Source organism: Polyodon spathula, chromosome 8, assembly GCF_017654505.1.
Source record: "Polyodon spathula isolate WHYD16114869_AA chromosome 8, ASM1765450v1, whole genome shotgun sequence".
Classification (NCBI taxonomy): domain Eukaryota; kingdom Metazoa; phylum Chordata; class Actinopteri; order Acipenseriformes; family Polyodontidae; genus Polyodon; species Polyodon spathula.
Genome location: NC_054541.1, coordinates 28764494 through 28787916, shown reverse-complemented (window position 1 = coordinate 28787916; position 23423 = coordinate 28764494). Strand labels below are relative to the sequence as shown.

At 37.0% G+C, this 23423-nt stretch overlaps 1 protein-coding gene across 1 annotated transcript in view; it reads right to left on the bottom strand.

The window, feature by feature from the left end:
* LOC121319739 (lysine-specific demethylase RSBN1L-like) overlaps positions 1 to 23423 on the bottom strand; it is a 52328-nt gene that overhangs the window by 26223 nt on the left and 2682 nt on the right. The window contains exon 3 of the mRNA XM_041257488.1: positions 14352 to 15022. Coding sequence (XP_041113422.1) covers positions 14352 to 15022 — 671 coding nt within the window. The remainder of the gene's footprint in view (positions 1 to 14351; positions 15023 to 23423) is intronic.

Sequence of the window (23423 nt, the reverse complement as noted above, 5' to 3'; positions counted from 1 at the left end):
ACATATTGAATTGATGATCATTAGCACCTGTTTGGTATAATTGTTTAATCATACACCTGACTATATGCCTACAAAATCCCTGACTTTGTGCAAGTGTACCTAGAAGAACTGATGCTGTTTTGAAGGCAAAGGGTGGTCACACCAAATATGGATTTGATTTAGATTTTTCTTCTGTTCACTCGCTTTGCATTTAGTTAATTGATAAATATAATCTATTAACATGTCTATTTTTGAAAGCATTCTTACTTTACAGCATTTTTTCACACCTGCCTAAAACTTTTGCACAGTACTGTGTGTGTGTGTGTATATATATATATATATATATATATATATATATATATATATATATATATATATATATATATATATATATATGTTGTTTTTCTCAGCCATACACTTCCACAATTACACACACATGTTGGAAAACATGGATCGAGAATTGATTAGCAGTTTGCTACGCATGTGGACTGGCAGAGCTATACTGGTGTTCTTTTCTGAAAAGACTAATATTGCAGATAGCAGGCTGTTTGGTTCAAATTGCATGTACTGCTAACCATTGATAGAGACATTACGTCTACAAGCTCTTGCCCAACAATGACTGCAAGCTAATGAGATAACAATGCTGTGGACTACAATTAGCACAGGATCTAAAACTTCAGATAGATCGAAAGAGATAATGCCACTAGAATCAAAGGGGGTCGCAAGAAGATAACAAAAGGCAGATGCATGGACCGTTTGTCTCCAGCAGTGTGAAGAATGCACCGAGTTCAGAGGTTGTCACACTAGACTACACACACAGACACACACTCACACAATAAATTAAATTACCTTTGCAAATGGTTAAGTGTCAGAGAAAGTGGAGGTGGACCATCTATACAGAAGGGTATTTAATGTCATGCAAACATTGTAATGATGAGTATTCTGTTTGTCCTGTACCTGGGACCAGACTCCCTACATATTTCAATAAACCTGGCAACTGATTGAAGAAAAGGACTGTGCATTTTCTTGAATCTACTTAATCACCATCATTTTTTTAAGTTACTTTTTTAGGGAATTCAATTAAATGCACTGCAGTTTACTTGACTGCAGTAAAAAAGAAAAAACTGCCACTCACTAAATTAAGTTCTCAGACATGCTGCAATTGAAACTTATTTTTAGGGCTGCAAAAAAGGGTGCATTTTGACCTTTGAAGGTTTGGAACACATTACCGAAGGAAGGATCGAACTGTCGATGGTACCAATTTGCATCATTTACTCAAACCCTCTCACAATCTTCTGACAACTTTCAATGCAATCCTTTTTGCTACCACCACTACACAGCTGCTATATTTCAGAGATGGGAGGGTTTTTTTTTCTAACAGTTTTAAAGCCAGGGGATGAACTTTAAATAAATAAATAAATAAATAAAAATAACCCTTTCATGGCATTTTACAATGACTGACAATAGGGTACTGTTCAACACACAATGTCCATGGGCTTGCAATGCAGAGTTGATACTGCATATAGGAATGAAATACTTTTAATCCTGTTCATGGACGGTTTTTATTTAACATCAAGGCATTCGCGGCAGTAGACCGAGAGGGTCACAGTTAACAGCAGGGAGACAGCATTTGACAAACTGGTCACAGGCAAGAGAACTTACAAGTAAAATCTTACAGAAAAAAAGGAGGTGGAGGGGGTGGTAGAGGTTTGACAAAGAGGAGCTTTAGGCTATTCATATTATTAAAACCCATCTGAAAGCTTAAAAAAAAAAAAAAAGGAAATATGCATCACAACTTCAATAAAGAGTAATAAAGGACTGGTCACACTATGGTAATATACACCGACATGGTCGAAGATCGTGAAGGACCAACCTACTGATGTTCAACTAAAAGTAACTACCTAACACACATACATATTCCAGAGAGGCTGCTGCAGTTCACAGAGCTACACTGTGCCGTTTATTTGGAACACCCCTAGTCTGGCTTGATTGCCATTTCCTTCCTCCCACTCCTCCCCAGCGGGGTGGTGTGATCAGACACATGGCTCAGCGTGTGCTGGAAGCCTTCTGTACTTAAAATACTGTGCAGTCTAGAGGTACAAATAAAAAAGTATTTACACATTCAGGCAGAGGTCTGCAACGAGTAGACATCACCATTTTGGTTAAAATGTCAAAAGACATGCTTTCCACTGCCACAACTGTAAATACAAAACCACAGCTATAGAGTGCAAAGCTGTTTTTTAATTTAACTGCCCACTGTATTTGGTGTTTATGCAAAAGCTTGGGCAAAACCTATTCCATTTAAATGAAAGCCTCAAAAATGGAACAGATCATTCTCAAAAGGCACTAAAATTTATCTGCGATTGACACTCGAAATATTCAGCTACTGACAAGCCTGATTGTATGCTGCTGAGTTTTGGTTGCATGTAGTAAACTACCAATTTCATAACTTAGCTCTTATCTAAACCCACCTACTCTTCATCATTTCTTTAGGTAAGTATTTCTATTGACTCTTGCAGCGCGATTGTCTTTATTTTTATTAGACACCTTAGAAGTGTATCCACTAATCAGAAAACTCCACACCAGGGCACTACCACATTAACTGTAGACAACGCTGTCAACTATCAGACAGTGATGCCCTGTAATCCTCTGTTCTACTGCTTAAATAAAGCACCTGTAGTAATTAGTAGTCTAGGAAGTCAGTGCAATTAAGAGAACACAGTTTCATAGGTTTCTATTGGTTTTATTTTTATTGGCGTGCCAAAGCAGCCTTAATACTTTCAGAATGGTTTTACGTACACAGGAGAATTCTTCTTTACTACTTGACACATTTAACAAGGCCAGTGCCTTCTTTTAGCTGCAAGTCAGTGATGCTGCCTGGCTTCTCATTGGCATTATTCGTACTGCCCCATTTTGACTACATATCCCAGTGTGACTACATTGCCTTTTACCAATGGTGTTGCTTGTATTTTTAGATTAACATTGGTCTGTTTTAAAGACTGTTCACATTTTTTCTGGATAGAAGACTGGTCCCCATGTGCATCTGCTATTTCGCAATGCATGAATTTTAATTATGTTGTGTATTTGAACAGCCAAATTATTCAAATAATCATGAGTGATTGTTCCAGCACTAATGCAGTTCGAATAGTCACACTGCTCATCCACTGGATCAGACACGGTAAAGAATGATAGCTTACCTGAATGGCGCACTGCTGTTTATAGGATGTGGGCATTGCTAAGGGGTAAACTTTCTGATACAGGTCTGATATTGTGGTTATAGGTCAATTCAGTGTTTCCAATATTTAAAGGATAATGGTTACTTATCTGAAAGGGAACTGTATATACAACAAATGTGAAGCGCCAGTATAAATAGAAGTTCATAGAGAGGAAGCAAGGTGTAGCAGGGGATACGTTACATTACATCCTGGCTTTTCACTTTAAAAACAAACAGGCACGCTGTGACGGAGATATAATGAGTTAGGGTTGGAAATCTCGTGAGGGCACGAAATAGCAAAAGGGAAAGTCTTTGGACGGGCTGGCCTAACAGTTCATTTCTAGGGTCGGGAAGTCGGTCAGCCTGGATGAAGGCGAGACTCCGTTGCAGGACCGTATTGACCGTATTGGTAAACGAGGTAGCAGCTGCAATCAGCTGCAATTTTACCAAGGGGTCATCTGTGATAGCATAAAAAGGGGCTGGAGAATCATTAATCTTTTCCTTCGCTTGGGTTTGTGCTTTAACCTGGAAGGACAGAGAGCTGCAGTAGTGACTGCCAGAGCAATAGAGAGAACTGAAAAGAATATTGGTGAGTGTTGTGTTTGTTTGTATTGTCTGCGTTTATTAAACCACCAGACAGCTAACACCGGATCAACACTGCATCCGCAGAAGCCGGATCAACACTGCACCAATAGTCATGAAATAACCTTGTTTATCACCCACCACGAGCACAACTGCACGCACCCAGGACTGGTGACCGTGTCCAGTATTACTGTGGGGCCGATAAATTGCGGTTATTGTTTGGGACTGTAACCCTGTTTTCATCTCTGTGCAATACACATCGTTGTTTATTATTTGGTCGCCAGACCTGGATTATAAATAAAAAAATTAATAAATTAAAAAAAAACACTTTCCAAACCAGATTACAATTGTCTGTGTTTACTCCTGCACTGCATCACCTCTACACCTGTTCACAATCACCAGCCACTTTGCCACACATACCTACATACATGAATGTTGGTTAAAGGCTGAAACCAGTAGCAAATGTTCAGGATTAAAGCTTTAATGCTGCAACGATGAGACAATTGCCCAAGGCACATTGGCGCACATAATAACAATAATACCAGCTTCACTTAAGAAAAGCCAAGCCTTGGGCAAGCTCAACTAAAACTATTTTGCCCTTCTCAAACAGAGCCCTTTATTTGAATTTTCCAAATATAGCAAATAAGTTCTTTAAAATCTGCCAAATTATTTGATGATAAAGATAACCAAGGCTGGGAAAATGCCTAATTTTTCACTATCAATATAAGGTTCTCCAAAAAGGCTGATACATCGATAAATCGACGCTATGAAAGGGTTTAAAAAAAAAAAACAATACATGCAGAGCTGTGGTTTACTATGTAACAAGTAACGCTTTAAAAACTATTATGCATATTAAATTGATTACATCAGTTATGCATATACAGTAGTATTTTTTTAATTTGTATAATTTATATATATCTATGTTGGAAAACATGGATTGAGAATTGATTAGCAGTTTGCTACGCATGTGGACTGGCAGAGCTATACTGGTGTTCTTTTCTGAAAGGAGACTAATATTGCAGATAGCAGACTGTTTGGTTCAAATTGCATGTACTGCTAACAATTGATAGAGACGTTGCGTCTACAAGCTTCTTGCCCAACACTGACTGCAAGCTAACAAGATAACAAAAGGCAGATTTATGGACCTTTTGTCTCCAGGAGTGTGAAGAATGCACTGAGTTCAGAGGTTGTCACACTAGACTACACACACACACAAAATAAATTAAATTACCTTTGCAATTGGTTAATGTCAGAGAAAGAGGAGGTGGACCATCTATACAGAAGGGTATTTAATGTCATGCAAACATTGTAATGATGAGTATCCTGTTTGTCCTGTACCTGGGACCAGACTCCCTGCATAATTCAATAAACCTAACAACTGATTGAAAAGGACTCTGTGCATTTTCTTGAATCTACTTAATCACCATCATCTACTTTGTTAAGTTACTTCAATATATATATATATATATATATATATATATATATATCTTGAAATCATTTTTGTGTGCTGGGGAGATTTCCCCCCTATGCTGCAGCCAATGGGTGGGGATTCCAAAATTTTGGGGGGGGAATGGCAAAAGAAAAAAGGCACTTTTGCATATAAAAAGCTGTATATAATTTTACCGCATCATCATTCACACTGGTGTTGCTTTAAAATAAGCTGCTTTCAGGAGACCTAACAGATGTTCATCACTGTGAGACAGAGCACTCTCCATTGCTTTTGCCATTGCCTGACATGAAGTTTTTGCATGCAGCAGCAGAAAAAAGGTTCTGCTTTTTTTAACCAGCGCTCCATTTCTTTTTTTTTTTTAACTCTTTAAACTCAGCCCTATTTCTGCCTGTTTTTCACCGTTTTCGTTTAACTACTTGATAGTTTGTTCTGCATGCTTGTAACAAATCAAATGAAAGGCCACAACATTTCTTTCATATTATCTAAAGCTGGGCTTACACTGCACAATTTTTATAAATCTGGAGACGCAGCGCAACTCATAGTTACTGATTGAACTACGATTTCTCACTGTAGATCGGGGACTGCAAGCTACACACATCGTGCAGTGTAAGCCCGGCTTAAGTTGCAACAGGATTAGGCCTACTATATACGTATAAAGAGAATATGTGTAAAAAATAAAATTAAAAAACCAAAATAATCATGTTTGATCACTGCTATATATATAATTCACAAAAGCAAACTTCCAGCTTACTATTCAACATAGAAAACTATGCTTACTCTGCTCCAAGTTCCAAAAGACACTGAACTAGAAAAGAGGGAAGCAATATCCTGCTTTCATTACATTTCTTAACTGCATTAACAATTAATATCAAAACTTAAATCAAGGAGAGCTCTTTATTAACATAGTCGGCGATTTAAAATGACCGCATTTCTTTATTTTTCTCTATAACTACGGTAATTTGGAAAATAAAATTACTGGTACCCAGCATCATAACTACCAAAAGAACTCATCCCTTTCACAGATAAATGTGATCAGCAAGCAAATTGATACACCGTTTCAAACTAAACAAAATGAACCAGACCAAGTCAATTTGAAACTAACCCAGTGTGAACACAGCCTCAGAGCCAAGGATGCAGCAAATACTTTTTCTTCTAGTTTCCGCTGTGGTGTACATCTAAACCTTTTTGGTCACCAAATCAAACCAGATGCAAAGTAGAACATTTAATTGGGAAACAAACTAAAATATCAGCATGGTGGATTTTGGAGGTTGAATATTAATTGTTTAAAATGTATTTGAGACGACATTAATTTGTCATGTACAAATTAAAATTAAATTTTTGCAGTGCATCCACTTATACCAGTAGGCCTAATTATTGTTACACAGAACACCAGATATTTGTTAAAAGTTGCTGCTTGTACAGTACTGTTTATGTACAAGCAGAAAGGAACTTCCATCTCCATGCATCCCCAAACTATGCCAGATTAATCTTCTCAGAGATACCCACAAACTATCAGCAGTCAGCCATTTAAAATGTACAAAGTACAGCACATAGTTAGCACAAAGAGGTAATTATTCCCTGGGGCTGTAAAAAAAAAAAAAAAAAAAAAAAAAAAAAATAGCCAAGCCTAAAGAAATAATTGGGACATGAAAATCACCCACTCACATCAGTTCCAAAAAACTACTCTGAAGTTGTGGCTACATTCTGCTCATCATCATTAAGAGGCTTGTGGAATACTTCAGGAAGCAGTAAATCTACACAATGTATGAATGAAAACCATTTAAATCCCTCTACCAACTACTCTCTATTAGAAAGCCAAAGCATAGCGAGACCACTGCAGCAGCTCTGGAGGGTGTATTTTGATACAGATCGGCCCATAGCAATATAGTAGGGGTGGGATATGAGAAATACATTGTTTGCGTACTCAAGCATTTCAATTTGAGTACTCTAATCCAACACAAGACAACTCTCTCCTCCAAACATTGCCACAAGTCCTATTTTTTAACTGCCAATCTGAAACACAATCAAGTAATTTTTTAAGTAATGAATATAACCTTCTTGTACAGTTAATTGTGTATGGGCAAGTATTACTAAACACAACTTTTCAATTTCACGTATTTGCACAAGCTTTACAGTACATTAAATTGACAAGAAATCTGTTGGAACACAATGTCCTTATTTTTGCCGATTCCACAAAAATTATTAAAAAATCATAAGTTCAAGCTATGTCTACAACGATCCATTCTTATTTAGCAGATGTGAAATAAAGAAACTTCCAACATTTCAGCATTCCAGTCTGTTCAGTCCAAAATCCAGATACAGAGCAATGGTCCATTTGTAGAGATGCCATTTTATTAAAAAATATGACGTCAGAAAAACACTAGTCATTAACTCTTACTACGTGGACTTGGTACTATACCACGCCTACTACAGCATGAACACAGCGAGTGCACCACCGAGGATAAAACCCACCCCATGTCTATCTTGCTGTTGCACCAATTAGACTACTTGGAGGCAATTGCCAAACCACTTTCTTTCTATAATTGCTCACACGTGAAGGCAGTATGCATGCAGTTTTAAATTGTTACAAAAAAAAAAATTTTTAAACAAAAGCACCTTCGTAAACGCTGATACAGCTCGATCAATCACCTGTTTGCACCTCGTTATTGAGCGACTACTGTACTGTACTGAGAAACTGACACTGTCAGCACCAGACAGGGTGACAGAGGAAAAAAATTCTCTCAGTTGTGTCACCTTGCCGACCATGAAGCTCCATCTGGAATAGACACGATGACACAAACAAAATGTTTATTTTATTGTACATTACATGTGTTGCTATTTACAAAAATGCTGGCTGGTTACTATTTACAATAATGAATATACTCACGTACACACACACTCACTAAAGTCCCAATTTAAAAAGACAGTACGTTTCACTGTAGCCCTCGGGATGAAATTGTTAACTAGGTGGCTATATAATTTTTTTTTTTTTTTTTTTTTTAATTAGCAGTGGGAGAAAACCGCTTCATCAAGTACAGTAGAATCTGCCAGAACCGCCGGATGCTGTGTCTACTAGGTATAGATATAAATGAGAGAATAACAAATAAGTGGATTTTATATTTTTAGACACTGCAATAATAGTTCTGCTTGTGAAGCATCCACACTATAATTTGACAGATCAGGTAATTTATCTGCACTATGCAAGACCTTATTTTCCCCCATTTGGTGCTTAAGCCCCAGAATACTCACAGAATCACCGCCTGTGCACCTAATATCAGTGATTAAAGCCTGGTTTTCAGGGCTCTATGTTTAGATTTTTAACTACTGTCCCCTCGTGCCACTAAGCTAGTGTTTTTACTGGCCCGGATGCAATTTTGGCCCAATATATTCATATATATTTTCATGATGGTTTTTATTTTCAAAAGAAAGTGGCTAAAAGAAGCCATTCAATACATAAAAGAAAGTTTTCTTTCACAATTTCTTGGTAAGTTATATATAATATAAGTATAGGTATCTATATATATATATTATATATATATATATATATATATATATATATATTATATGATATAGCAAGTGCTAAAAGTACAGTAATCCAAACTTGGGTAACACTGAAATTAGAAAGGTAATTTAACGTTATGATGAATAAAGACATACTAAATGTTAAGCACAACAACGCAGTGACTATAAGAAAAGGCAAGATACTTGGAGTTGGAAAGGAGCTATTTTTTTTTTAACTGGACTGCAGTTCAATGTAAAACATCTACTGTTGACTTTCTGTGAATGGATGGAGTAACAGCAACATTTGCACTGACCATTAAAAGTACAACCAGGTGTCCTTGTTTTGAATTATTTACAGGTTATTGAATAAAAAAAAAGTAACTTGACTTCGATTCATCTGATGTCAGCACTTGACAGCTAGTTGTAATTAGTAATGTTAAACTATTGTAATGTTGGAATGTATTTTCTATTTTGGCCAGGTTACAATATTTACACTAAGATTATTTTATAAATATTATTTGTTAGAATTAAACAGATGTAGAATATTTAGCTTGCTATATGATAGGTGTTATCTTATTCTGAATACACTACAGCAAAAATTATTATTTGGTGGTTTGCGCAATATTATGCTACTGTTGCTTTAACTGGAAGAGATACGCGCTGCGACGTTGCTGCTCATTGGTTCAGTGTATTTTAATTCAGTAAACAAAAGAAAAAACTTGTGCCTAAGGAAATAGGGTACAGAGCGAAGAAATCTTGTCTTGGACATTGTTCGAACATTTTGTGAACCCGGCTAAACTTTACAGGCTTACGCTGTTATGAGTGTCTGCTTGTACACACGCATTTGCCTTCTTGGTAGCAAATTACCTAATCATAATAATAAACACTATTAAAACAGTATTCATAACAATCCTAGTTACAGCATTGTCGCTTGTGCAGCCTCTCCCAAGTCAGCGCCAATCTTGCTGAGTGATACCAGCGGGTCCTGGAAAGATTGCGAATGGCATTTTTGACCTGAACACAAAGGATCCCAAATCAAAAAGTTAGACAACCTGGGAATCCATCGGGACATCTTACTATGAGACCTGATATGATGTGAACGGAATGTTGAATTCACAACAAATAAAGCTGCTGTTTTATCCGCAAGTCTGGGAAACTGACGCCAAACAAGTAATATATATTAATATATATGTATAAGAACACTGGCCTAAGTATAAAAGTGTCTGTTAGATGTTCTCTGAGTTAACTAACATGTAACCTAATTAACCTTTTGTCACCAATTAATGTTAACAGGTGAGGGTTTGTCATTCCTGAATGTAAGGGAGCAGAAAATGGCAAAATACGCTTAGTTAGCAAAGAAAAAAGACAGTCTGTAATTACTTTAAGAAATGTCGATCAATCTAAGACAAATCGCAAGAACTTTGCACGTGTCTGTAACTACTGTGGCCAAGACCATCAAACAATTTGAAGAAACTGGCACTCATGAGGACAGAACAAGGTCAGGCAGGCCAAGGGTGACCTCAGAATCAGAGAAAAAGTTCATTCAAGTCACAAGTCTGAGAAATCGGCGATTAACTGCCCCTGAAATACAAGCTCAGTTAAATGCTACTAGAAGTACAGATGTTTCAACATCAACTGTTCAGATGAGATTGCATGAAGCTGGCCTAACTGGAAGAATTGCTGCAAAGAAACCATTGTTAAGAGACAACCCAATCTAGTGACCTGGCCTGCCCAATCTCCAGACCTCAATCCCATAGAACTTGTATGGGATGAACTGACAGAAGTATCAAAGCAAAGCCCTACATCTCTGGGAATTGTTGCAGAAGAGCTGGGAAGACATGTCGGGTGATTTTCTGCTGAAACTTGTTAACTGAATGCCTCGTGTTTGTGAGGCTGTTATTAAGGCAAAGGGTGGCTATTTTGAGGAATCCAAGATTGGGACAATTTTCTTGAACATTGCTTTGATACTACTTATGTTTTGTTTTGTACATTGTAACGTGTTTTCATTTTCAAGTATTTACGAAACGTATACGACGTAAAACATTGTCAATTGTGAAAAAAACCTAGTTTCCAGCAAGTGTACTCAAACTTTTGACTGGTACTGTATATATTATACCAGTTAAATGTAACCGGCCCAGTCGGGCCTGTGGTGCTTCATAACTACCGGCCAAACTGTGCTCTCTACCAGCCCCAGGCCACCGGACCATGGTTAATGTCGAACCCTGGTTTTCAAACAAACTGACTACCGCACAGCATTACTGTACTGGTATAAGAAAAGTGTGTTTTAAAAAAGTAATTTCAGCTTCTAAACTTAAAATACGCTGATGATAATGTAAACACCAAGCTACAGACAGTGACTCCCAAGTTTTAAACGTGTTACTGTATAAATAACTCAACTTTATTAAGAATATATTGTGTTATGTTTTAAGCAACATACTACAATAATATTCATTATGGTAATTGTTTGTTTATTAGTTTTAAAAGTAAAAATTAGTTTAGTAAAGTGTGGCCTACTGTTTGCCCTTGTTCGTACAACTATCCCCTTTTGCTAATGACATCTTCAGTCAGGGTCGTAGCCTAGTATAAATCAAATTTTTGTAAAATGACTTTACACTTACTTCAAAAAGATGCAACGTGTTTCAGTACATTCAAATGATAAACTTCACATCCCACGCAGAGGGAGAACACAAACGTAAAATGTAATTAAGTGGGGTTGGCACTGCAGGGGAGATGAAAGGAGGTTTCAGTTCCGAGTGACTGTTTTCTAAGCATTATTTGTGAATGCTTATTCACCCACTACACCCCGTTAGAAAATTGACTTCTGTGCATTTTTTTTTTTTTTTTTTTTTTTTTTTTTTTCTTTTTAACACAAGACTGAACGTGATAGTATATGTGTACATTTATTTTAAGTACTCGCCCAGAGGACTACTGAAACACAGACATCAACTAGTACTCATCAGATTTAATTTGCCACAGGCGAGCATGAATTTCTAACCCTGCTACCGTTAGGTGACATTATCCGCAGACATGGACTGAACTTTCATTGCTATGCTGATGATACCCTACTATTTGTCCCTAAAGCCAGGAATTTCTTCTGCCTGGGTGTTGTTAGTTACTTGCCTTACAGACATCAAGCATTGAATGTCATAGAATTTTTGAATGTTGAATTCAGATAAAACTTAGGTTATCCTAGTGGGATCATAGAACCATCTAAAAGGAAATGTGGGATTACATGAGCTTGACCACTGCAGTCTCTCATCAAAACTTAAACTAAAAATTAAGAGTTTGGGGGAGGTCTTTGATCCTGATGTCTCATTTCAGACTCATATTAGGGAAGTTTCTGAAGTATCTTTTTACTATTTGAGAAATATAGCCAAACTTAGTCCAATTATTTCCATATGCCAAGAGACTAATGCATGCCTTTTTTTTTTTTTATAAAATGGCTCTCATGTTGGTGGGTTTTAATCGAACTTTAAAAATTGCCGCTTTTGTATTGTGTATACTGTTATTAAATGGTTTGATTATGGCAGCTGTATGTGTGGCATGCTATATAAAATGTATCGTGGTTTGTTCTTTTTTTCTGCAGTGCCCTAGTGTTGTAAATCGAACCCTGACTTTGACATCGATTATCGTGCAAATTCTAACAACTAGATCATTAGAGTTAAAATGCTTTTTTTAAAAAAAAAAAAAAAAAAAAAAAAAAGCCTTCACAGTAAGTTTAAAAGGAATAATAATTCCTCTTTTTTCAAACAAATCCCAATGTTTTAAGACACGTTTGATAAAATACATTGGCATTTAAATACAGCACTCTCCAATTTTTATATTCCTGCCGTCACTAGCCTTTGCCTTGTTTTTGTGTAAAGTCTGACAAATTTCCAGTGAAAACATAATTGTAAAATAAAGAAAATAACAAAATCAACCCCATTGTCCAAAGGAGAAAAGAAAAAACAAGGTTTGAAAACTACATTAAAATTATGGCCTAATCACAGAGATGCATTTCCCTTTTTGCTGTTACTTTAAAATCAAAACTTTACATGACTTTGCATAGCCACTTAGATTTGCATTATCTTCAGTGAACACAACTATATCGTCATTTTTCGAAACAGTACATTAGAGATAGCCAACCCTTTCCTGCAATGGAACTTTCGACAGCAACAACTCTGGTTGATAATTTTATTTTGCGTCTCCATACTTGAATATGTATAACATCTCTTTCATACACGTATGTGGATTTATTATTAATTGACTTACAGCCCACATCGCAATCAAGATAGAATACAGTGGAATATCACATAACTGCCCTCATAAATTGACCGCCTCGCTAAAAAATTAAAAGTAGGCTACAAATGTGATGGCATTGGCAGCACACTCAGCGTGTTGTAGATTTTAAATGTATCTGAATTAAACAATGGAAGCTTCATAAACGCAATGCTTACCAACCGTTTGTTTAAAATGGTCGAAGCAATATTCAAATCAAGCTTCTTATCTGCTGTTGGCAATATCAAGAAAGAGCACAAAGTACCGCAACAGAGCTATTAAGAAAGCAGAACCATGGAGGCAGAGACTTCTAGAGTTAAGAAAGAAGCCATCAGTTGCAGGTTACTGTACATTTACCATTTGTTTTGTATTTGTTTAACTCTTTGCAGACCATTTAGTGCTTGCCAGGAGCGTCGGGTCCAATTTACTTTCACATGCATTGTTTAAAATAAATTTTCAGAGTAAAACAGGTTTAAATGATCTGAATCGCAAAAGGACACTCAATACTGCATCTCCAGCCAAGCCCCACCCCTTGTTCGCAGTATTTTTCACATACCTCTTTATAGACTTGCATACTGATAAATCCTCTCCTGATCACTCGTTTTATCACCAAACTCTTCAATAATGCAATCCAAGTCATTTTATTACTGTAACATCTCAAAAAGCTCTGCAAATGTCTAACATTATTTGAGCACTGGATGCAGAAGCAGCTATCTCCTTTGTGTTTAAAAAGTTGAAAAGTCACCAACCTAGCGTACACTAGCCTCTGCGTTCTGTACATTATAGATACCAAGAAGCATTTCAGTACCAGAGAGCCATTCCAATCCAGGTTTCATTTATTGTATTTTTGGGGGGTTTTTTGGCACACATGTTGCATGCATTTACCGTTAACAGCAGTGATGATGGGATAGGTTTAGCGCCTCAGTGGCAATGGAAATATTGAAACAATGGACTACAATCTCAGGATGCAGTGATAAAAACTCACGTGAGTTACAACTTCTGTAAAACCACCTCATTTTTCAGATCAGTTTCATTTTCTGCTTAGAAAATTTGAACTGATGACCTTTGTTTGAGGTTGCAAAAGCATTGGTCACATCTAAGGGCCCTGGTATTATGAACTGGAAGAAGGTTTAATCTGTTCAATAGCTAAAATGGAATGGCCCTATCTTAAGCCATTAAGATAAATGTAAAAGAATGTACCAAATGTTTAGAAATCTTTGAAAGAAGCATGTCCCCACCACTGTCCCCCCACCACCACTACCACATAAACCAATAATAAATAACAAACAACCACATCCAATGCCACACATCGACTTAGACAATCTCAAAGTATTGTTTCTGCAAGTACAACATTTTATGCACTCTTACCTGAGCATGGAAGTTTGACATAGTAGTTGTCTCGATATCTTTCTTTCCCAAGATTTCCATTTTCACTGGAGAGTTCGGAAAGTTGAATGAAAAGTAGTCCAGGAAATCTGGTAGGTACATAGCTGCCCCATGAATTATACCCATTACGTAATAAGCTGCACAATTCTCATCTTCACTAAACGACAGTGTAACAAACTCTTCAGCAAACCTCTGCATCTCCATAGGAGACAGGCAAGACAGCTCTTTGCTGTAAGCATGCACTACTAAGGCCCCTCCATTAGGCTGCTGCTCTATGTGAATTAACCTTTTGAACTCCAAGTTGTCCAACCCTGGTATCTGGGTCTGAACCTTGGGTTTCTTTAAGGAGACGAAGGGAGGGACCCTGCTTTCTGGGGGCTTGGCATTGGGTGGATTGCAGTGCTTTTTCTCCATGCTGGGATCTTCTTGGAAGAGGTGGGCTGGTGGTTTGATGTCACACTCCTCCTCTTTGCTTGGTTTGGCTCCTTGACCAATGGAGTCAGATCCAAGCCCCGAGTATATGGTCTGGCTGGATTTGCTGTACATTTTGGGCCGTTTTTTTTTTTCGGTTTCTTTGTGTTTCTTTTTCTTTTTCTTCTTCACTTTTTTGATCTGCAGCTCTTCTGCATTTATTTTTGGCTTTTCTTTTTCTCCTGTAAAGAAACAACAAATTACTTCTATCATTACCCATATTTTAGGATTTAGTCAACTGTGGCAGATGGTTGAACCAACTCAAAACAAATTAAGTTACTTGTGGTATCTTTACATCATAACTATTGAAGTCTCTCTCCCACAATCCCCTGAAATATGCATTTATTTTTACAAGTAGAAGGGTTGTGCATTTCACCTTTTTCTGTGTAAATATTCTTACTTGACATGTACAGACATCGAACAACCTACCAGCAGAGGTCTCAGTTTTTTTGTATTCATATTCCCGCTCATCCTATTAAATGGATCAACAAAAAATGGTTATAACCCTTACATGTGGTCCAGCACAACTTCTGTTTTCAATATCAAAATGAAGCAATCAATAACACCTTAATAGGGTCACAGCAGCCTGTCTGCGTTGTGTTTAAAGTGTTTGAAGGAGTAGACTTCCATTTAACTCTTGTCTCTGAAAATAAGATTAAAAATAAAAAAAGTACTGGGTTCTAAATCTGCAGCACTTGCAGTTCTCTCTATATACAAAACAGCAATTTATGCCATCTTGCCAATTGTTGCTGAAAGTTATTAGCAACAAGCGTTTTAGGCTACAGAATACATGTCAGGAATATTTTATTTATTCTAAAGAATGTGCTATGTGTGACAGACAATAAATGCATACACAAAAATGTAGGTATACACCCTCCACATTGTGTTGCATTCTGGGTGGCATGAGTGCATGTTAAAACAGACAAAACAAACAACCTTTAGAAGCACAAGGAATTACAGGCAAATCACTGCAGTTACTGTAACAGCATAATCATGACCAATACAAAATCTGCACAGGCATAATTAGTGTTTCCGCTAGGAAAAACTGCTGCCTGTCAGCGACTGGTCATTAAATGTTTTACCAGTTACACTAAAAACAGGTCATTCATGTGACACCTGTCCATTCTTAAAAATAAATTGCACTTTCATTTCAACCAACACATGAGGCTCACATTCTGAATCATGGATGACCACGAAATAAACAAATCCTCCCCTCCAGGAGGAATGAAAGGATGGGGCGTGGATTAAAAATCGGTGACTTGCTTCGTTAACAAGATTGAATGTGCCTTTAAAAGGGCGTAGTCTAGAGGTGAACAAGAGGCGCACTCAATTCACTCTTGTTAGTGACAGTCAGTGTTTTTAGCTGCTCGTCACAGACCTTTTGCTGCCAGTCAAACTGATGGATTTAACAGAAACGCTGCAAAAGACTCAAAGGCAACTCTGTCCCTCAAAGAACATTTCATACAAACCCTACGACAAATGCATCCTTCACTGTGCTGGTGACATCGCAGGTGATATTTAAAACCTGTATGTGATGATACAGCAGCAACACATCTTTGATAATTACCACATGAGGCACATTATTAGATGTAATCTGGAGAGGGAGTGTGTTCTCTGCTTAAAGTAAAATTTTGAGGGAGAACTGCAATTATTACCTGTCATAATACAAAATCTGATTTAAAATGTTATAATACCCATTTTTATTACTAGATGTATAATTTGGAAACATCTGGATTTTTAAAGAGAAACGATTACACACAGCAACAGTTTTAAAAACACAGGGAACAGAATACATAAAGATATACTGGTAATTATATATCAAGTGGAACATCTCTAGAATTTCAATAAAAGGATATGGCACTAATTCCTGCAATAACAGGGCTGTTTCAACAAACCACTCATAGGCTCAGTTTCTTTATTACCAATATGGAAATTCCACGATCAGGATTAATGCAAGAAATGAATTAACTAGCACTGCAGGAAACTAATGAAACGGCATTTCAGAAAATAGAAATGCATTTAAAAATTTGAGAATCTTTTATAATTGAAATATCAGAGCTAGACAAAGACTAAGTTTAAGAATTGAACGCAGTGTCAGGGTTGTTGCTAATAGTAAAGCTATGTGTCGCTTTATGCCACATGGATCCCACTATAAAGAATAAAAAATAGGAGGAGTCAGGAATAACCCACATTCATGGCAAGTCTAATAGAATCCCATAGAACTTACAGGACGTTTACAAGACAGTCTGCTGCAGTTTGTAAAATTGCTTTAACCTTTTTATTCCAGTAACAAACTATCTAAAAATAAAGAAAGGCTTAAGTGATTACTCAAGACAGCAGATTGGAAGCAAGGTCAGCTGGTGGATTCTGCTCCCACCGGCTTCATACACATACACCTTCCTATATCGAGGTGGACAGTGAAAATACAGCAAGAGATAAAGTTTTCTATCAAAAGGTGAAGCCCAGGGCTGGTGGCTGACACGGCCATTGCACGTTGCTAGCATGTAGGAGGATACTTCCTGCTCTTCTGATTCATGCTGCTTTTTGTTGCTTTGTTTCAGAAGAATAGATAACCATCTTGATGTCAAAAACAGATACATAAAACTAGAAAATACAGAACTGCTCAAGAAAATCTATCCTATTAGAAATCGAGGGGTTGGAATGTCAGCAGCCAATCAGGTTGTAAGGAATTTCAAAGCCATTTTAAAATGTATTATGAAACTAACAAGTAGGTCCCAAGATACAGCACTCAAGGTCATCTGCAATCAATTGTCAATCAGTGAATAAGTAAACCATCATGCCCTACAATCACAGTGTAACTCAGCTTAAAACTACAATGTAGAGCTCTGTGCCTTATGCAGGTATTGTATTCCTATCTATATCTATCTTGTTTCACTCAACATGGATCTTGGAGGCTCAAAATAAATTAAACACAGTAGCATTATTTAACCTGAAGATCCAATGGTGCTCTGTGTGTATGTGACAGAGAAGGAGTAAGGAATCAGTGCACTGAACAAATTAAGTACACTGAACAAAAATAAATGCAACAAGTAAAGTGTTGATCCCATGTTTCATGAGCTGAAATAAGATCCCAGAAATTTTCCATATGCACAAAAAGCTTATTTCTCTCAAATTTTGTGCACAAATTTGTTTACATCCCTGTTAGTGAGAATTTCTCCTTTGCAAGATAATCCATCCACCTGACAGGTGTGGCATATCAAGAAGCTGATAAAACAGCATGATCATTACACAGGTGCACCTTATGTTGGGGACAATAAAAGGCCACTAACGTGCAGTTTTGTCCCACAACACAATGCCACAGATGTCTCAAGTGTCGAGGGAGAGTGCAATTGGCATGCTGACTGCAAGAATGTCCACCAGAGCTGTTGCCAGAGAACTGAATGTTCATTTCTCTACCATAAGCCACCTCCAACGTCGTTTTAGAGAATTTGGCAGTATGTCCAACCAGCCTCACAACCGCAGACCACGTGTAACCACGCCAGCCTAGGACCTCCATATCCGGCATCTTCACCTGCGGGATCATCTGAGACCAGCCACTCTGACAGCTGATGAAACTGTGGGTTTGCACAACCGAAGAATTTCTGCACAAACTGTCAGAAACCGTCTCAGGGAAGCTAATTTTCGTGCTCGTCGTCCTCACCAGGGTCTTGAACTGACCACAGTTCGGCGTCGTAACCAACTTCAGTGGGCAAATGCTCACCTTCGATGGCCACTGGCACGCTGGAGAAGTCTGCTCTTCATGGCAGAATCACAGTTTCAACTGTAGCAGGCAGATGGCAGACAGCGTGTATGGCGACGTGTGGGCGAGCGGTTTGCTGATGTCAACGTTGTGAACACAGTGCCCCATGGTGGCGGTAGGGTTATGGTATGGGCAGGCATAAGCTACGGACAACGAAAAAAATTCCATTTTATCAATGGCAATTTGAAAGCACAGAGATACTGTGACGAGATCCTGAGGCCCACTGTCGTGCCATTCATCCGCTGCCATCACCTCATGTTTCAGCATGATAATGCACGGTCCCATGTTGCAAAGATCTGTACACAATTCCTGGAAGCTGAAAAATGTCCCAGTTTTTCTATGGCCTGCATACTCACCAGACATGTCACCCATTGAGCATGTTTGGGATGCTCTGGATCGACGTGTACGACAGCCTGTTCCATTTCCCGCCAATATCCAGCAACTTGACACAGCCATTGAAGAGGAGTGGGACAACATTCCACAGGCCACAAACAGCCTGATCAACTCTATATGAAGGAGATGTGTCGTACTGCATGAGGCAAATGGTGGTCACACCAGATACCGACTGGTTTTCTGATCCACTCCCCTACCCTTTTTAACGTATCTGTGACCAACAGATGCATATCTGTATTCCCAGTCATGTCAAATCCATAGATTAGGGCCTAATCAATTTATTTCAATTGACTGATTTCCTTACATGAACTGTAACAGTAAAATCTTTGAAATTGTTGCATGTTGCGTTTATATTTTTGTTCAGTATAAATTCAAAAATAAAAAAGACACTAAATATGCATACTGCAAGGGGAAAGAGAAGTACTTTTCCTACTGAACCTCATGTGTGCATATATTCACTGCTCAGCATTTCTAAGCACAGTCCTACCACTTACTGCTACAGAATACGTTAGGACACACGGAAAGCTTACATAATTAGGTCACACTGCATTATAAAAACTTGCGTTAAGCTTGCTATTCTGTTCAAATCAATAACTAAACTTTACAGCAGCCAGAAAGACAAAGGTTTGTTCAGAATGAGAGATTATTTGATTATTCATAAATTGTGATAGGGCATCTGCTACGAAATAAATAGTTAATCCATGTCTGAATTTCCCTAATCCAGTACGAAAAAGTCAGAGAAGTGTTGCAAAAACCAAACTGCTCACTTATAAATTAAATATATCACAAGCCATAAAAAAAAGGATTGTCGTCTTCTGAATAACATACTTACCGAAACAATAATGATAACAGCACAACCCAGAATGCTATAAAACACCTTTAATTCACTGGATCACTTACTTTCACATTCAGAACAGTGGGTCAGCATTTTAACAGCATAACCTTTAATGGTCTTTATTAGTCTGTTGTCTAGTACCAAACAGCTTCCTATCCTTTGTGTACAAAAGGTTCCCAATTTCCTTAGGCTTTAGTTTAACAAAGTGCTGTATAGCTGCACACAAACAGCATCTTGCCTCAGGGACAGCCGATTTATTTCTCAGAACTGACACTGCTGTGGGAAACATCTAAAGAGGAAGATATAAAACGCTACAATAAGCACACTATTCAAGATCCCTGCACAGAGTCACCTGGTTAAAATCTCATTTTTGGTTGCTGTTTTTCACTCAGAATGTTGTAACCAAGTGCAAAGACACTGCACCAGGAGGATACAATTAAAAAAGGTATATAAGTTTATTTTATAGACCAAATGTAAAATTAAATAACTGTTAAAAACATTACTATTTTAGAAGAGAACAGGGAATGACCTAACAGGGTATTCTGTTTATCAGGGTCTAATTTAATCTTGTCATGGAGAATTCTTGGTCCGGTTTTGTTATAATTTTAACCCTGGTTTCACCCATGCTAAAATTGAATACATACTAGGTAGGTAAATTATTACTAGGGGTGGGAATTTCGCGTAATTTAGTGCTCGAGTACCTCAAACTCAATGCCAGACAACATTATTCTACATATACACCACAAAAATTAACACGTTAGCACGACAACCACCACGGTTATACTCGTACCTAAAACCGCCCCTTGCAGTCATTATGATGGTACATTTTAAACAATATTAAAATTAAAGACAGCAACCTGATACAACTCAAAAGTTTTATTCAAGCACGTCATATCAAACATCTGCACAGCGAGACGCTGTATTTAAATGCACAATTAAATGTGAAAGGGTTTATTTTCTAACTTACAACTTAAAGCACTACTTTAAAAAAATAAAAAAAAAAAATAAATATATACACACACACACACATATATATATATATATATATATATATACATATATATATATATACACACATATATATATATATATATATATATATATATATATATATATATATATATATATATATATATATATATATATATATATACATACACACACACACACATACATAAATATATATTAAGTCAGCAGAAAGATGTGCTCATGTTTATATTCTGTGTACACGTTTAGGCCACCACCACCAGATGTTAACAGATATTTACATAAGAAAAGCAATAACTTAACTTTAACTTCGCAGTGCTTTAGCTGAACAATATCCAAAGAGAAAAACAAGGTATTGTTATTGATTTACTATTCCCAACATCAGCCACCTCAAAAACAAAATCTCTCTATACTTCACTGCTCAGACTTTGGAGTTGTTTATTTTTTTAGTTAATCCAGAAGTAATTGAATCTTCATCCTGGCTCATGACACCTCTAAAGTATTAAGCACGTGCAATTAATGCTGACTTTTGCATTATTTTGAGATGTGTTTTAATGTTTTAAAAGTAAATCTTTCATAATACTGAAAGTTCCCAATTTAAAAATACATTAATAGATTAAGTAATCACACGGCCAAATAATGAACAAATGACATGCGCATACCTCAGAATAGTGCTCATAATACAGCGTGCAAATATAGCGTTTGGCACCTTATAGCGAGTACCACATGATGTTATACCTGCTGTTTTTAATATTAACAGGCGTAAGCCTGGCCAGGCAAAGCACATTCTAAAATGGAATAATATATATATATATTATATATATATAAATTTGAAATTTTTAAGCATATTTTCCTGTTGTATTTTTTGTTTGTTTGTTGTTTGTTTTTAGGTGCGTATCCCCTTTAAAAAAAAGACGATCCTGTTTCTAATTTGTTGATACGAGGCACTTTTTGAAAACAGGATATATCTTCCGGTAACGGATTGGAAGGGGAGAGGAAACAAGTGAAGAAACGGTGGTAGAGTATACGAGAGAGGGCACAGGTTGTGGATTTGTTGTTTTTTCTTGATTTTATATATAATGATGTTTGAAATACATTTTGTTTGAAATACACTTGTTAATCAGGTTCTTAAAAAAAGAAACACCAATCAATAGAATAAAATGGTTAAATAATATTTGAATGTGTGGTGATTGACTAAGAGACTAACAAGGTGTGCATAGGGTTTGTACAAAATAAATTATACAGTTTGTCTGCCAACGTATTTGCATTTTTTTTATTATTTATTTTTAAATCTCACGATAGCTATTTTGAAAATGATCATCGACATAGAACAATCTCGATATTTTGTCGATATTGTTCGATATCGATAATAATGCCCACCCCTATTTTAAATTCTTATTATTATTGCATTAGCAACGAGGTGGTGTCCGAGCAACGTGGAACGCATGGAATTCCCCTAACTCCTCCCTACTCTGCAGTGTTCTGTGTACTCACACTCATCTTCTCTGACTCCTACGCTTAATACAACAGGAGTATTTCTTAATGCTTCTCATCCCTGTCCCTCATCTTGCAGGAAATAAAAGTGGGCGTGTACTAAAAAGTTGACTGGCATTTGCTGTACAATATACAGGAGCCCTTTTTCGTTCTGGTGTGACCGCTCCATAAACGATTTATGGTTATTGTTCCAGGGGTGACCAGGGCTTAACTTTGTTTTGTGTATTTTAAGCACCCGTTGCTTTATTTTTGGCTTGATTTCATTACAAGCATTCATAGCCTGCACACAAACAATTTGATACTAATTTATTTTATATTATTATCCACCCTGTATGCAGAGGATAACCCTTAACGTGCATGCTGACATTCCATGCAGTCTGAAAAAAAAAAGAAAAGCAGTGCACGGGTATATACCGTAGCAGTCACAAAAACTTTAAAGTATGTAGGCCAGTCAGAACAGATTCTAAACTATTTTAAAATGGCAACATCACTTTTCAAAAACATGGTTTTACTCCAAATAGTAACTCAGCTTAGCCAAAATAACTAACCATTTAAAGCATCATTTAAATTGTGCAGGTCTGGCATTCTTAAATACAAAACCATGCAATGTAAGTCAAACACTTACTGGGATGGAACTTCCATTGCACTGTTCTGCAAGGTCCAATTGAGAGTGCTGTATGTGGCATTAGTGTTTATGCTATCTCAAAAGAGATCTCTCTGATCCATAAACCAAAAAAAAAAAAAAAAAAAAAAAAAAAAAAAAAGTCACGACCTCTATGACGGCCACACTGGTCAAATGTCAAGTCACCAAAACATTCAGCATGCAGTGTTCAACTTATTTACTATCTCAAATGGCCTCTTAGATTAGGCTTAGACAGTGCAGTGGCAGAAGCTTTGTTACCACCACAAACTGGTAAACAGGTTAAAGTTAAGTTAAAATAACACAGATGAAAGTATTCTTCTTAGAAAAAACTATAAAAACTGTCAATGAGTTTTATAGTTTTACCCTAAATCTACAATTCACCAGTAGGCCAGAAGATGGAAGCCATATTCAGTCAATACCTAACAAAATGCACAATGGGATTGGAAGTCCATCCTGATAAAAAATAAATAC